At 34.2% G+C, this 16796-nt stretch overlaps 3 protein-coding genes across 3 annotated transcripts; 2 read left to right on the forward strand and 1 right to left on the reverse strand.

Annotated features, from left to right (window-relative positions):
• Positions 1-1281: 1281 nt before the first annotated feature.
• On the reverse strand, positions 1282-3645 carry LOC126678498 (uncharacterized). The gene is made up of 5 exons (XM_050373394.1): positions 3640-3645; positions 3157-3485; positions 2888-3080; positions 1555-1855; positions 1282-1463 (listed from the first exon to the last, which is right to left on the reverse strand). The coding sequence occupies exons 1-5, from the start codon at positions 3643-3645 to the stop codon at positions 1282-1284; spliced, it is 1011 nt and encodes a 336-aa protein (XP_050229351.1).
• An 807-nt stretch (positions 3646-4452) lies between these two features.
• LOC126677735 (cell division cycle protein 48 homolog) lies at positions 4453-8570 on the forward strand. Its single transcript, XM_050372498.2, has 9 exons — positions 4453-4563; positions 4658-4823; positions 5145-5373; positions 5653-6419; positions 6535-6756; positions 6850-6921; positions 7006-7287; positions 7370-7729; positions 8030-8570. The coding sequence occupies exons 1-9, from the start codon at positions 4535-4537 to the stop codon at positions 8321-8323; spliced, it is 2421 nt and encodes an 806-aa protein (XP_050228455.1). The 5' UTR covers positions 4453-4534; the 3' UTR covers positions 8324-8570.
• A 2842-nt stretch (positions 8571-11412) lies between these two features.
• Positions 11413-15942, forward strand: LOC126677734 (cell division cycle protein 48 homolog). The gene is made up of 9 exons (XM_050372497.2): positions 11413-11558; positions 11736-11901; positions 12465-12693; positions 12953-13719; positions 13823-14044; positions 14139-14210; positions 14306-14587; positions 15034-15393; positions 15484-15942. The coding sequence occupies exons 1-9, from the start codon at positions 11530-11532 to the stop codon at positions 15775-15777; spliced, it is 2421 nt and encodes an 806-aa protein (XP_050228454.1). The 5' UTR covers positions 11413-11529; the 3' UTR covers positions 15778-15942.
• The last annotated feature ends 854 nt before the right edge of the window (positions 15943-16796 follow it).

A 16796-nucleotide genomic window follows, 5' to 3' on the forward strand; every position in this document is an offset into this window, starting at 1 on the left:
TAAAAGCTTAATTTAAGATAAAAAGTTTTAGTTTGGCTAGATTTTAGACATAAAGAAATTAGTTAAATTCTACAATAAACCGAACAAATAGCTAGCAAAACCAACCAATTCGGTTTGGTTTAAAAAACAACTCTTTTAAATTTTGGTTTAGAAAAATTACAATATTTTTATTTGGTTTGGTTTGATTTTTAAAAAAGTAAAATAACATGGGTACGTTTGGTTGAAAAAAATAGTTGTAAGTTCGATTTTGAAAAGGCCTAAATGAACAAAAAAAATCACCAATTTTTGCGTGTTTTGCATATTTAACATAAATTTTTAATTTTGGCAAAAAAGTACAGAAACTTTGCAATTTTTATAATTAATACATCGGTACCGTTTTGGATGTAAAACGGCAGCATTTTTTTAAAAGAAACGCAAACGTGATCTTAATTGCAAAAATTAAAAAGTTCATTTACTTTTTTTGCCAAATTAAAAGTCTTTGTTAAATATGCAAAACACGCAAAAGTTTGTGATTTTTGATGCATTTAAACCTTTTTAAAAAAATAGTAAAGTATGTTTCAAAAAAAAAATAGTAAAGTTCTTTTGTAAATCAAAAAAAAAATTAACCGAATCAACTAGTTCAATTTGATTTGAAAAATCATTTATAAAAATTTGATTCATTTGATTTTTTTTAAATAAAATAAATTAGTTATTTCAGTTCAATTTGTAAAAATAATTAATTAAGTTTGTTTTAAAAGTTTAAATAAAATCCAAATTTAATTATTATCTATTATTGAGAGTTTAATTTTTTTTAACTATCCAAATAAAATACATTAAATTTATGAATTTTAATTAAAAAATTGAAATTTAATTGCTAAATCTAAATACATGGATCCAAAAGTATTCTAATGAGTTAATTGAATTTTGGGATTAAAAGGAGTTGTATTATAGATATTTCTAAGAAGGAAAAAAAATACGAGCTCAACAAAAAAACATTGATGAGGCTCACAAATACCATATTTCTTAAGAGATGCTCCGTTTATGGATTGGAAGGTTAGTCAAATAACAACGACGAGTTTCTTTTTTACATATCATTATTGTAACATGTAAGATGATATATATTTTTTTATATATTATTTGTGAAGTAGATTGGAGTTTTTTTTGGAGAATCAAACAATCTTATTGATAAATATCAGAAGCAGTTACATCGGTAAGAAATTCAGGAAAGTTGGAAAATCACTCATAATGAGCTGACATGGAAATAGTATACTAAAGCATGCGCAACACGATTCGCAAATCGCCTTACAAAAATAAAGGAAAATTAACTAACTGTTTCGCCAGATCGGTATAGTTTTCAATAAACACATCCTGTTTGGACAACTCAGGATTTCTCACTTCCAAGATAACCTCCATCAAATCCGGCTCAACACTTACGTTTGAACGCCCTTTAAGCCAGCTTAACGCTTCCCTTAAACTGACAATTTCTGCAATTTTTGGCGAGAACGAACCCAAAAAATTGCAGTATCTCGCCATCACCACATTCCCAAACTCATCCCTCACACACACAACCGGTACCTATCCTATTCTGCTCCGGAAAGACCGCCACATCGACGTTCACCTTCCACCAACCCACACTCAGAGCTTTCCACACAACTGCCCAATCATCTCTGCCAACATCGGCTAACCGCAACTTTAATTGCTGAGAATTTGCAGCTGTCCACGCTGCCACACTATATCTTGCATCACAAACAACTGAACTCGGCATACTCTTCTTCTTTGCCCAAACCACGTTGTTTTTGTTAATCCACAAAAACCAACAAGTCATAGCCACTAGAGCAACATCCTCCACACTCAACGAAGACAGCCAACTTCTACACTAAGAGAAACGAATCTGCATGAAAAAGAAATAGAACAAAGGATCACTTTACCCCCTGAACTTGGCGCAAAGTATCAAAAACGTCCAAATTGCGAAAATCGGATCACTTTTACCCCTTGAACTTGGCAAAACCGGATCAAAATCCCCCTCAGTGTTGACGTGGCACTTAATTGGAGAGTGAGTTTAATAAAAACTATAATTAACTCTAATTAATCACTCTTAAATACTAATTAATTCTAATTAAATTTTGATTGAATAAATAAAATCAGGGATCTTTTTGACACTTTTCTCCAAAATAAAAATTACAATTTTTTTTACTTTCTTCAACAGATTGGCCGGAAAATTTTCCGGCCAATCTGTTCTTTAAGAACAGACCCGCCGGCGGGTCTGTTCTTGACCTGCAGCCACAGACCCATCGTCGGATCTGTAAACAACAGACCTGACGGTGGGTCTGTTAACAACAGACCCGACGCCGGGTCTGTTTGAAACAACCCACCGTGCGCGGTGGGTCAATGACGAGGAGCAGCTCCTTGCTCCTCAGCCTGAGGAGAGAATCGCTCCTCAGGCGAGGAGCTGGCGAGAAGGACTTCTCCTCTGAGAAGAGGAGTAGCTGCTCCTCTTCTCAGGAGAGGAGGAGCTGCTCCTCCTCGCCGGAGTCAATTTTTTTTAAAAAATTGATTTTTTTTTGTAAAAATTACATAATAGTCCTTTATATTTTTAACTAATATTAATTGGATATATAATGTTTTATAATAAAAGGGATTTATATGTTTTTTTTTTTATTTGGTATTAATCTAAAATGAGTTAAAAAAATTAGGATCCTTTTAAGCTTTTAACCATTAAAAACCACCTAGATTTGGAGAGTGTATTTCACTCACTTAGGTGAGAGTGGGGAGGGTGTTTTTTGTACCAAATTTGACAAGTTCAGGGTAAAAGTGATCCCGTTTTATTAATTTGGACGTTTTGATACTTTGCGCCAAGTTTAGAGGGTAAAGTGATCCTTTGTTCAAAAGAAATACCATGCACATTTACCTTACGCCAACATTCCTTAGCAAACTTACACTGCACACATAAATACAAAACTGACTCATCACCATACCCACACACAGGGAACGTAGAATTGATGAATACCTTCTTCGTGGCTAACGTGTCCACAGTTGGAAGAAAACCAGAGCAAGAACGCCAAAAAAATTTGGCGTGAAGAGGTGCTTGAACTTTCCAAATTCTGCCCCAAAATATTATCGACACAGAAACCAATCTCTCCCCGGATCAGTCTATTGAGCTCTTAACAGAAAACACACCCCCTAGCTTCATGTTTCCAAACCCAGGAATCACAAACATTTCTCCTACTAAGAGGAACATTAAAAATACTAGTCACCACATTGCTAGGGAAAATGTCCCTTATTAGCCCTTCATCCCAGACTTTGGCCCCAACTTCCATAAGTTGATTAACAGTGGTATCAACCAAACCATTTGGAATAGGCATACTAACAAACTTAGTGGTAGGATCCACCAGCCACGGTTCCTTCCGAACATTTGTACCACAATTGTTACCAATCCGCTTCCTAGCTCCTTTACGGATCACACTTTGAGCCTCGAAAATACTCCGCGACACCGAACTAGAATTCACCTGCTAATTTAGCATTAAGAAAAGAATCATTAGATAAATACTTAGCTTTAAAAAAAATTTCCTACAAGATTCTCACTAATGCTAAGTAACCTCCAATACGCTTGTCTCGCTAACGTAGCAACACCAAAATCATGAAACTTTCTAAAATTCAAACCGCCATATTTTTTTGAAATATATAATTTATCCCAACACGCTCAATTAATCCCTCACTTTTTCTTTTTGTTATTTTTCCGCCAAAAAAATTCATCATCCTCTTTAAAGCGTCACAAAGACCCACCGGAAGGAGAAAACACTCATAATGTAATTTAGCATAGACTGGGCAACGATTTTGATTAGAATCTCTTTCCCCCTTTAGACAAATACTTTGAATTCCATCTCTTTATTTTATTCCAAGTTCTATCTTTTATAAAACCGAAAATCTAATTTTTTTTACCGACTAGAGGCGGCAAGCCTAAATAGATGCCTTGTCTATCCTCCCCACAAGTATTCTTGTTAGCATGAAAGAAATTAAAAGAAATTAATAAGTAAAAAAATGAAGTTGAAATAGAAAACATGGAAAACAAAAATTAGTTAGCATAATCAAACCTACTTATTACCCATAAAAATTTGACAAAATGTAACAATGAATATACACAACTAATACACCTTATATAACAACCTTTTAAAAAAATCTCCACTTCTATTAATTAATCAATTTTAAATTAGACTTATAATTTGTTTTTGATTAATATTTATTATATATATTAAATATTTAATACAAAAATAATTTTTTAATTTATATTCATTTTAAAATAACAAATTTATCTAAATAGATAAATGTGAACAGAATCTAAAATTCACACACATTCTTATTCTTGTTTTTTGATATGAATATTTTAGTGAAAAAATTAAATGAAATATAGAAAAAGAAAAATAATAAGAAGAAGTTTTCTTTCCTAACAAGAAAAGAAAAAAAAAGAGTGATATAAAAGCAGCCCAACCCAACAAACTGCTTCAATTACTTCTTCAGATCCCAAACTTGTTTGCTGTTTATCAAAATTCTCTCTGCCATGTCTAACCAAGCCGAGTCTTCTGATTCGTAAGTATCTCTTCACCCAGATCTGCATTCACTTTTGGTAATGATTTTGTGTTTGATTTTGATTTTGATTTTGATTTTGATTTTGATTTTGCAGTAAGGGAACCAAAAGGGATTTTAGTACTGCGATTCTAGAGCGCAAAAAGTCACCCAATCGACTGGTTGTTGATGAAGCTATTAATGATGATAACTCTGTTGTTTCTCTCCACCCTGAAACCATGGAGAAACTCCAGCTCTTCCGTGGTGACACCATCTTGATCAAGGTTTGTTCTTTTATTTCTGGGTGTTGTTTTTTAAAGGATCTGTGAACTGGGTTCTTTGTTTTTAGAGATTATGGTGTATAAAGCTCTGAGCTTTTATCTGATTTAGGGTTTTATTGCTGTCTTATTGCAAAATTTAATGATAATTTAGTACTGATTGTTGTCGAAGCTATGTTTAACTAATTTTGTAGTTTAATCACTACTTAATTTAGAAATTTGGGTGATATTCATCTGCTTTTCACTTCATTGTTTAACCATGACATTAAAGAAAAGTTGTTTAGAAGTATTTATCTGATCGGGGAACTGTATGTTTGTGGTGTTTAGGGAAAGAAAAGGAAGGATACCATCTGCATTGCTCTTGCTGATGACACCTGTGAGGAGCCGAAGATCAGGATGAACAAGGTTGTGAGGTCTAACTTGAGAGTTAGACTTGGAGATGTTGTCTCTGTGCACCAATGTCCTGATGTCAAATATGGCAAGCGTGTGCACATACTGCCTATAGATGATACAATTGAAGGGGTCACTGGAAATCTTTTTGATGCTTTCTTGAAACGTAAGTTCGTTTCGGGTCTTCTACTTTCTAGTTTCTAGCAGTATGTTAAGATAATCAATCACTGTATGTCGGATTTAATTGTTTTTCATTCAGATTTTATGCTTTCATGGAAACTTCAATACAATTTATTGTTTCTATGAATTTAAATATGCATTTTAACCTGCACATTCTAATCCTATGAGTATAAGAGGCTTGTAATGTTACATTTCCGTATAGATATACTTTGTAGTGATTCCCTAATCCTTTGTGATGATTCTGACCCGACTGAAATATCTGCAGCTTATTTCCTGGAGGCATATCGCCCAGTCAGGAAGGGTGATTTCTTCCTTGTTAGGGGAGGAATGAGAAGTGTGGAGTTCAAGGTTATCGAGACTGACCCTGCAGAGTATTGTGTGGTTGCCCCTGACACTGAGGTTTTCTGCGAGGGAGAGCCAGTGAGGAGAGAAGATGAGAACAGGTTGGATGAAATTGGCTATGATGATGTTGGTGGTGTTAGGAAACAGATGGCTCAGATTCGTGAGTTGGTGGAGCTTCCACTGAGACATCCCCAACTATTCAAGTCAATTGGTGTGAAACCACCAAAGGGAATTTTGCTTTACGGGCCGCCTGGTTCTGGTAAGACCCTTATTGCTAGGGCTGTTGCCAATGAAACTGGTGCTTTCTTCTTCTGTATCAACGGACCTGAGATCATGTCAAAATTGGCTGGTGAGAGTGAAAGCAATCTTCGAAAAGCTTTTGAGGAAGCAGAGAAAAATGCACCATCCATCATATTTATTGATGAAATTGACTCGATTGCCCCCAAGAGAGAGAAGACACATGGAGAGGTTGAGAGGAGGATTGTCTCCCAGCTCTTAACACTTATGGATGGGCTTAAATCTCGTGCACATGTTATTGTCATGGGGGCCACAAATCGCCCGAACAGCATTGACCCAGCTTTGAGAAGGTTTGGGAGATTTGACAGGGAAATTGATATTGGTGTTCCAGATGAAGTTGGGCGTCTCGAAGTTCTTAGAATCCATACAAAGAACATGAAGCTTGCTGAAGATGTAATCACCAAACTTAATTTTCTTACTCTATTTTCTATTGCTTACCATTTACTTTTTTCTATATCTCCTACTCGGTCATTCAATATGTTTCACATTCTGTTCTTTTTGTTTATAGGTTGATTTGGAAAAAATTTCTAAAGAGACACATGGTTATGTTGGTGCTGATTTGGCAGCTCTCTGCACTGAAGCTGCACTTCAGTGCATCAGGGAGAAGATGGATGTGATTGACTTAGAAGATGAATCAATAGATGCTGAAATACTTAACTCCATGGCAGTGACTAATGAACATTTCAAAACTGCTCTCGGAACAAGTAACCCATCGGCTTTGCGTGAAACAGTGAGTGCTTGTCTGATGTTTGTGGGGCTTTTATAAAACTTGATTGACTATTATTGTGTTTGTTAAGATTCTAATTAAAAATCATTGGTCCAGGTTGTTGAGGTTCCTAATGTCAATTGGGAGGATATTGGTGGCCTTGAGAATGTTAAGCGGGAGCTTCAAGAGGTACTCGTTTTTTATCTATTTGATTGTATTTACGGGATTTGGATTATAAATATTATCTCACACGTCTGATTATTTACGATGCAGACTGTTCAATATCCAGTGGAGCACCCTGAGAAATTCGAGAAATTCGGAATGTCACCCTCTAAGGGTGTTCTTTTCTACGGTCCTCCTGGTTGTGGAAAAACTCTTCTCGCTAAGGCTATTGCCAATGAGTGCCAGGCGAATTTCATCAGTATTAAGGGTCCTGAATTGCTTACAATGTGGTTTGGTGAGAGTGAAGCCAATGTGCGAGAGATTTTTGACAAGGCTCGCGGGTCTGCTCCTTGTGTCCTCTTCTTCGATGAACTTGATTCAATTGCTACTCAGGTTTGTTTTAAACATGAGCTTTTAATGTTATGCTAATACTAGGATTTTGCTTATTGGTCAATGTTTTATGCCATTTTTGCAGAGAGGAAGCAGTGTAGGAGATGCCGGGGGTGCTGCTGATAGGGTGTTGAATCAGCTTCTGACAGAGATGGATGGCATGTCTGCAAAGAAAACTGTTTTCATAATTGGGGCTACTAATCGACCTGATATCATTGACCCTGCCCTTCTGCGTCCTGGTCGACTTGATCAGCTTATTTACATTCCTCTTCCTGATGAAGATTCGCGCTATAATATTTTCAAGGCTTGCTTGAGGAAATCACCAGTGTCAAAAGATGTCGATCTTAGAGCACTTGCCAAGTATACCCAGGGCTTCAGTGGTGCGGATATCACCGAAATTTGCCAGCGTTCTTGCAAATATGCTATAAGAGAGAACATTGAAAAGGTATGCTTTTGCTTTCTTTGCCGAGTTATCCTGAGTTCAATTCTGCTGGTATTTGGGGTGTGAATTTGGTTTGAACCGATCAAAACTGAAATCTTGCTTCTTTTTCAACCGAACTGAATTTACAAGAATATTAAACTTAATTATACTTTTGTTCATGTTCGAAAACCAAACTGAAAAAGTAAAATTTTTTTATTCGGATAAAACCAAACTGAACTGAAGCTGTCAGTTCAGTTTGGTTTTTGGACGCTTCTGGTCAGTACAGTGCATAATCGTCTGCGCTCACATTCCATCTGATTGCAGGATATTGAGAGGGAGAGAAGGCGAAAAGACAACCCGGAAGCTATGGAGGAAGATGTCGAGGATGAAGTGGCCGAGATCAAGGCAGCACATTTCGAGGAATCCATGAAGTACGCTCGTAGGAGTGTTAGTGATGCTGACATCCGTAAATACCAGGCATTTGCTCAGACCTTGCAACAATCGAGAGGCTTTGGATCTGAGTTTAGATTTTCTGAAACAGCCGGTGGTGCAGCTGCTGCAACTGATCCTTTTGCAGCTTCTGCAGGTGGGGCTGATGATGACGATCTATACAGTTAGAGAGTTTTCAGAACACGCTCTTTTCTTATTTATCTTATGTGTATTTGTTACATCCACACATGTTGTAGTTTAAGAATGCATGGAATTTTATTTTTGCCCAAGTTAGTTATGGGTTTTGATCTTGATAGAACAGATCCTGCTACTCTTCCAAAACATTCACCTTTTTCCAGTACTATAGCTGCATTTCTATGCCTTTTTAAAAGGAAATGATGGATAACTGATGTGGATATCATGAAAAATTTCATAACATTTGTGTGATCTAGCATTTTACTATTTAATTGCTCAAGTATTATACTGTATTTAAGAGAACTGTTTGGTTCAAATGGTGTAATTGCTGCAGAGATGCTTTTATTGGAAATAAGGTATAAAGTAATACTATATTTTTAATAAGTTATCCTTCATTCAGAATGGATAGGCCACTTTACTATTTGGCATCTCGGACAATAGGTTACTATTTAATGAATCATTTAAATATTAAACGTAAGATTTTTAGTTTTTCCAAACAAACTAGGTATTTTATATTCAAATACAAAATATACTAATAAAGAAACTAGTTAATAACATACTATCTAAAAAATTATGAAAATATAGTCAAAAGTTAGATGAAAAAATAATTTCAATTAATTCATGTTTATCCTCATAACTTATTATTTTGGGACGGTGAAAATGTTTTATAAGTTTACTTATTTCCAACTAAGTAGGTCTAATTTTTTTTATAAGAAAATAGTAAAAACAAGAAGTAAACAGAAGTTGGAGAATATATTTTTAAAAGTGTAACATGTAATTTTCTCTAAACTTTAAGCGTTTAAATTGGACAAGGGTTAAGGGATGGAGTATCTTACACTTCTTTTGCACCTTACTTATAGAATAGATTCAAGGACAAAAGTGATCATGTTTTTTAGAAGACTAACATTAATGAAAAAAAAAAAATTCATCTGGGGTCTTTGTACTTTAAACCTTTTTTTTAAGGTCATCCAATTTTGTATCATTTGGTACCTTTACTAATCTATATTTTGATTTTTATATTCTTTTATATAACTGAAGAAAAAAAAATGTAAGTAAAGAAACTGAAAAAACTAAAAAGGAATTTGAAAATCGTAAAATAGACAAATAAAGGGATCAAGTAATACAAAATTGAAGTATAAGGACCTTCGGAAAAAAGTTTAAAATACATAGACCTCCAAATAAGTTTAGCTTAAAAAAAGGCATTTATCCATAAATTTTAAATTAAAAAGAAAATTAAAAGTGGAGGAATAATCAATTTCTTAACTCATTGTTTGCCGATGGTCTTATAATAATGTTGGAAATTTTTAAAAAAAATTTCGAAACTTAGTAACTTATCGTTTAGTGACATTATCTTATCTAACAAGATCATAAGAAATGTATATTTATTCAAAACTCACTAAAAAGGTAAAATTCAAATAAATAATTTAAAACAAATTAAAATTCAAAGAAAAATATATTTTACGAGGATAAAACTATATGAGTTTTTTCAATTACATAAGTATAAAAATAATTATGTCATTGTCTGATTTTTTTTAAAATTTATTATTTTAATGTCTGGTTTTTTAATTATTATTTTAATTTTTATAAAATTTATCAAACACGTGATTTCAATTAATTTTGGGTCATTAATAGGACATGCATTGGCCGATCCGATCATAGAACCAACTAAATTAAATGAAGCAAAATAAAATTTCACTCATTGTTTTAACCAAATCGTAATCAAAATGTATACAAATCGAATAACAATTGAACTGTAATAATTATTTTATTCACCCGATTATCTTGAATAACTGAATAGTCAAATTTTATTAATATTAATTATTAAATGAATAATAACTTAATTAAATTTGGTTAGTTGGATTATTTTAAAAAAAGAAAAGAAAATTAAACCGAATTAACTTAATCAATTTTTTTACAAAAATTATTAACCATATGTGGGCCAAATTAACCATAACTTAAACAAATTTAAAATTTAATTTTAATTTTTTTTGACTTGGTTAATTCGGTTTTACATAACCATTATGCATTCCTAGTTATTGATGTGCTAAAAAAAATGAAACCCGTCATTATTTAATTTTTATAATCATGTGAACAAATATAATGTATGCAGATAATATATGTATTCAAAATAACAAACCAAACAATAAATATAAAATTAAATTTGGTATTTTTAGTAGTCCGGTAATCGAAAATAGACTAAGAAACACTCATTCAGTACAATTTTAAAAATGTTAAAATCTCTATTATTTTTTAAACCCGCTCAAATAATAAATTTGTAAAAGCACCACGTAATTGTTCCTAAATTGTTTTATATATTTTTGTTAAGGATATATTGTTCCTAAATTGTCTTATGGTTTTTAGATGTTTTAGATTTTAAATTGGCTTATTAAAACTCGAAACCGACACTTTAAAATACATTGAAGAGCCTTAGTCATTTAGATTAGGTCTCACTGGCCATCCATCATACAATCTACCTTAAAGAAAACAGGCACAAATTTACAAAATACTATACCGAAAACTATAGCTTATTTTTAAAATATTTCTTGAAATTTTAATCTATAAAATACAATGCTAAAAATATATATCATATATATTCTATAAAGAGAGAAAAAAATGTTATTTTGAGCGTCGTTATATTGATCGAATATTAAAATATCAAATTTGTTTTCCATTAATTTCAACAACATCGATAATGTTTTTCAATTATCATATCAATTATCTTATTCAAAAAAAGTAATAAAAAATATACAACTAACGGTGTTGATAATAGGCGATCCATTCCATATGGTTAGTAGGTGAGAAAGTTGATATCTTTTATAAATCCTCTACTTCAATTATAGATTGATTAGGATATAAATAACTTTGTTTTGATGGATATAATTAACTTTTTAAACACAAAATAAAATGTACTCACACTTTTAATTAAAATACTTTTCATATTTTAGGTAGTTGATTATGGGTGTGATTCAATTGGTGACGCATTAAATTTGATTCATAGTTGCCTACAAATTCTAATGAAATACTTAAACCCAAAACTAATAGAATTAGGATTTAATTAAATACCATAAGGATGATTATAATTTAAGTTATCTTTCCGGACAAGAAAAGAAGAAGAAAAAAAGTTTTTATTTTTCCTCTATAAATACCCATACACAAATTACAAGTTTTTGTTCATCAAATTCTCTCGCTATCTCTCGACCATGTCTAACCAAGCTGAATCATCCGACTCGTAAGTTTCTCTTAACCATCGCTCACTCAGATCTACCCATACTATTTCTACTGTACTCACTTTTCAATCGATTCCAATTTTGAATTTTATTTGACAAAATTTGATAAAAGATTTTCGAGTTTATTGTTTTCGAGAGGGTTTTTGCTAATGGGTATCTGTTTAATTTTGATTTTGCAGTAAGGGAACGAAAAAAGATTTTAGTACTGCGATTTTAGAGCGCAAGAAGTCACCGAATAGGCTTGTTGTTGACGAAGCTATTAATGATGATAATTCTGTTGTTTCTCTTCATCCGGAAACCATGGAGAAGCTCCAGCTCTTTCGAGGGGACACCATCTTGATTAAGGTTTTGATTTTGTCTTCTTTTTAGCTTCAATTATTGTTTTAGGGTTTTTGGTAACTTGTTAGTATTTTTCTAAATGATCTGCGAACTGGGTTCTATGTGTTTTAGTGATTATGGTGTTATAAGATATGGGATTTTATCCGATTTAGGGTTTAATTGCTGTCTCATTGGAAAAATTTAATGATAACATAATACTGCTTAATCACAAATTTAAGTGATGTTTGCTTCATTGTTTAAGAAGGAATTTCCCTTTTTCAGTACTATTCAGCTTATGGGCTATGTTTGCTTCTTAATTTTTTGTTTTGTGAATGTTATAATGATTAAGCTTGCGAGGGTAATATTTTACTGCCTAATTGGAAAAGGTATTGATAAACCAGTGTTGCTTTGTTTTGTTTCATTGTTTATCTAAGGCATATGATGGATGCTGTTTACTTTACTAAGACAACGAATTGGTTTTTCTGCATTGGCTTTTCAATCTTAACCTTGCTTGTGGAAGCTCTTAATGAATTACTTCTTGTCTTCAGATAATTATACCAGTATTTTCTGTATATGTTTGTGGTGTTTAGGGAAAGAAAAGGAAGGATACCATCTGCATTGCTCTTGCTGACGACACCTGTGAGGAACCAAAGATCAGGATGAACAAGGTTGTGAGGTCTAACTTGAGAGTTCGACTTGGAGATGTTGTCTCTGTGCACCAATGTCCTGATGTCAAATATGGCAAGCGTGTTCACATACTTCCTATAGATGATTCAATTGAAGGGGTCACTGGAAATCTCTTTGACGCGTATTTGAAACGTGAGTTCGTTTCGAGTCTTCTACTCTCTAGTTTCTAGCATTTTAAGATAATCAATCACTGTATATCGTATTTAATTGTGTTTCATTCAGATTCTGTGCTTTTATGAAACTTTAATATAATTTACTTTTTCTGTGATAGTAAATATGCATTTTAACTTGCACATGCTAATCTTATGAGTATAAGAGGCTTCTAATACCCCTTCCCTCGCTCCCTACCCCTTTATTCGTGATGATTCTAACCCGACTGAAATATCTGCAGCTTATTTCCTGGAGGCATATCGCCCAGTCAGGAAGGGCGATTTCTTCCTTGTTAGGGGAGGAATGAGAAGTGTGGAGTTCAAGGTTATCGAGACTGACCCTGCAGAGTATTGTGTGGTTGCCCCTGACACTGAGGTTTTCTGCGAGGGAGAGCCAGTGAGGAGAGAAGATGAGAACAGGTTGGATGAAATTGGCTATGATGATGTTGGTGGTGTTAGGAAACAGATGGCTCAGATCAGGGAGTTAGTAGAGCTTCCATTAAGACATCCACAGCTGTTCAAGTCAATTGGTGTCAAACCACCAAAAGGAATTTTGCTTTATGGGCCTCCTGGTTCTGGAAAGACCCTTATTGCTAGGGCTGTTGCAAATGAAACTGGCGCTTTCTTCTTCTGTATTAATGGACCTGAGATCATGTCAAAATTGGCTGGAGAGAGTGAAAGCAATCTTCGAAAAGCTTTTGAGGAAGCAGAGAAGAATGCACCATCCATCATTTTTATCGATGAAATCGACTCGATTGCCCCCAAGAGGGAGAAGACACATGGAGAGGTTGAAAGGAGGATAGTTTCCCAGCTCTTAACACTTATGGATGGGCTTAAATCTCGTGCCCATGTTATCGTCATGGGAGCCACAAATCGTCCCAACAGCATTGATCCAGCTTTGAGAAGGTTTGGTAGATTTGACAGGGAAATTGATATTGGTGTACCAGATGAAGTTGGGCGTCTCGAAGTTCTTAGAATCCATACCAAGAACATGAAGCTTGCTGAAGAAGTAATAGCCAAACTCTGTTTTCATGTTTCTCTAACCATTAACTTTTTTATTTCTCCCACTCGCTCATTTAACATGTTTCACATTCTGTGATTTTTGTTTATAGGTTGATTTGGAAAGAATTTCCAAAGACACGCATGGTTACGTTGGTGCTGATTTGGCAGCTCTCTGCACTGAAGCTGCTCTTCAGTGCATCAGGGAGAAGATGGATGTGATTGACTTAGAAGATGAATCAATAGATGCTGAGATACTCAACTCCATGGCAGTGACTAATGAACACTTCAAAACTGCTCTTGGAACAAGTAACCCATCTGCTTTGCGTGAAACAGTGAGTTTTTGCCTGATGTTTGTGGGTTTTTATTTCCGAACTTGATCAATTATCATGTGTTTGTTTTGTTACTAATTAAGCATAACTGTTCCAGGTTGTTGAGGTGCCTAATGTTAATTGGGAAGATATTGGTGGTCTAGAGAATGTTAAGCGGGAGCTTCAAGAGGTACCCATTTTTTATTTATTTGATTGTATTTTTGGAACTTGGAATATTCTCCTAATATTTGGCTATTAATACATGTTTAATTTTTTTTAATGCAGACTGTTCAATATCCAGTTGAGCACCCTGAGAAATTTGAAAAATTTGGAATGTCACCATCTAAGGGAGTTCTTTTCTATGGTCCTCCGGGATGTGGGAAAACTCTTCTTGCCAAAGCTATTGCTAATGAATGTCAGGCAAATTTCATCAGTATCAAGGGTCCTGAACTGCTTACAATGTGGTTTGGTGAGAGTGAAGCTAATGTACGTGAAATATTTGACAAGGCTCGCGGGTCTGCTCCTTGTGTTCTCTTCTTTGATGAACTTGACTCAATTGCTACCCAGGTTTGTTTTATTATTCTCAACAACTAAATCAGTACTTTCAATCAGTATTTTCAAAACCGGATCGGACCGGCCGGTTCAACAACATTCCTACAATAACTCATTTTTTTTTAGGATCAATAACTCATTTTTTTTAGGATCTATAACTCATCTTTTAGAATCTACAACTTAAAGTTATTGTGTTACTTTGGACTTAGGATTACGTGTCTATATTTTTACAAGTCCACGGCTTATAACTTATAAGCCCAATTCTCTGCTTACATATTCTCTATGTTGAACCGGTTGAACTGCCAAACTGTGGCTCTACTGGCTCAGCCACCGGTTTGGTTTCTAAAACACTGCTTTCAATATTGTGTTTATGCTAGAATTAAGATTTTATTTTTCCACAAGAAAAAAGACAAGCCATTTTGTTATTTTGCTTCTTGCTCACTTTATTATGCAATGCGCAGAGAGGAAGCAGTGTAGGAGATGCCGGTGGTGCTGCTGATAGGGTTTTGAACCAGCTTTTGACAGAGATGGACGGCATGTCTGCAAAGAAAACCGTTTTCATTATTGGTGCGACAAATAGACCTGATATAATCGACCCTGCCCTTCTGCGTCCTGGTCGACTTGATCAGCTTATTTACATTCCTCTTCCTGATGAAGATTCACGCTATAACATTTTCAAGGCCTGCTTGAGGAAATCACCAGTGTCCAAAGATGTTGATCTTAAAGCACTTGCCAAGTACACTCAGGGTTTCAGCGGTGCCGATATTACTGAAATATGCCAGCGCGCTTGTAAATATGCAATTAGAGAGAACATCGAAAAGGTTTGCGTTTACTGTAATTTCTCAGTCATCATATATTAATTTTCTTTGTATTGTATATAACAGTATGCACCTTATTTCTGCATCTTACAGGATATTGAGAGGGAGAGAAGGGGAAGAGAGAACCCGGAAGCTATGGAGGAAGATGTGGAAGACGAAGTGGCCGAGATCAAGGCAGCACATTTTGAGGAGTCCATGAAGTACGCCCGCAGGAGTGTGAGTGATGCTGACATCCGCAAATACCAGGCATTTGCTCAGACTTTGCAACAGTCGAGAGGCTTTGGATCGGAGTTCAGGTTTTCTGAAGCCAGGGGTAGCACAGCTGCTGGACCTGATCCTTTTGCAGCTTCTGCTGGTGGGGCTGATGACGACGATCTATACAGTTAGACTATCTTTTCAAAAAGAACCTTGTTTTTGTTATTTATGCTCTTTTTATGTGTAATTGCTTACACCCATACATGTAGTTTTAACTTGGTACTTTCCTTTGGTTTAAAACATATTGGGATACTTTAGAACTACTACTTTTTCAAGTATTGTCTATTTTTAACTGCATTTTGTTTGTGGATGTGATGGATAATTTTTTAAGTGTTCATAGGATTGATATCTTCCTCTGCGGATTGATGAGCTTCCTATGTACAGGGTTTGCATATCGGAAAGTATAGAGGAACAATTTGAGACAGCCGGCGATTAGAATTGATTTGACTAGTATATTTTTAAAAATTAATAATTCTAAAAATATCTAAAATTTTCTTATTAATTGACATTAAAGAGTTCAAGCTATTTAAGTCAATTGCCAAGTTGGATTTGGTAATTCCATTCAAAAAGTTTGCAAATCTAATCAAATTTTAATTTAGTTAATATATTTATAATATTATTTTTATTAGAATAATTCTTCAATATTTATTTATACAAATAATTAAATGAGTAGCATACAATTTTAAGTATTGTACTATTCAAAATGAAATTTTATCGAAAAGAAATCAGATTTTGAGTTTTAACTTTCACCTAAAAGTTCTTTAATTGGACTTGGAATATACTCCAACCACTACCTTTGATCAGAATTTAATCAAATTTAAGTATCTTCTTACATGAGCTACACAACTCATCCTACATGTTCTAAGAATCTGGCTGACAAGATCTTCAATTATGAATTCCATCAAATTTAAAACCTTAACACAATCAATCGAATACTTCTTATCCCCACCCCATGCGAGGTTTGTAAATAAGTGGTTGTTTGATAATAAGCAAGGAATATCCGTCTTTCTGCTAAACAGTTGGTAGCGGAATCCTGTCAAATCTTGCTCTTAACATAATTTGAAAATTGTCGATGTTTTCTTATGTGGTTGCGTAATTGGACTTTTACCAACAATCACCCAAGGACCAAAACTAAGATTTTTAATAGGATT

Source organism: Mercurialis annua, linkage group LG4 (genome assembly GCF_937616625.2).
Source record: "Mercurialis annua linkage group LG4, ddMerAnnu1.2, whole genome shotgun sequence".
NCBI lineage: Eukaryota > Viridiplantae > Streptophyta > Magnoliopsida > Malpighiales > Euphorbiaceae > Mercurialis > Mercurialis annua.

Excerpts from the sequence above, each read along its gene's own strand:
- LOC126677735 (XM_050372498.2), top strand. The coding sequence starts at position 4,535 with ATGTCTAACCAAGCCGAGTCTTCTGATTC. Across the intron at positions 4,564-4,657 it reads CAAGCCGAGTCTTCTGATTC|TAAGGGAACCAAAAGGGATT; the intron begins GTAAGTATCTCT and ends TTGATTTTGCAG. Across the intron at positions 4,824-5,144 it reads GTGACACCATCTTGATCAAG|GGAAAGAAAAGGAAGGATAC; the intron begins GTTTGTTCTTTT and ends TGTGGTGTTTAG.
- LOC126677734 (XM_050372497.2), top strand. The coding sequence starts at position 11,530 with ATGTCTAACCAAGCTGAATCATCCGACTC. Across the intron at positions 14,045-14,138 it reads CATCTGCTTTGCGTGAAACA|GTTGTTGAGGTGCCTAATGT; the intron begins GTGAGTTTTTGC and ends TAACTGTTCCAG. Across the intron at positions 14,211-14,305 it reads TTAAGCGGGAGCTTCAAGAG|ACTGTTCAATATCCAGTTGA; the intron begins GTACCCATTTTT and ends TTTTTAATGCAG.
- LOC126678498 (XM_050373394.1), bottom strand. Across the intron at positions 1,856-2,887 it reads CTAAGGAATGTTGGCGTAAG|TGTAGAAGTTGGCTGTCTTC; the intron begins GTAAATGTGCAT and ends CGTTTCTCTTAG. Across the intron at positions 1,464-1,554 it reads TCCGGAGCAGAATAGGATAG|AAATTGTCAGTTTAAGGGAA; the intron begins GTACCGGTTGTG and ends CAAAAATTGCAG.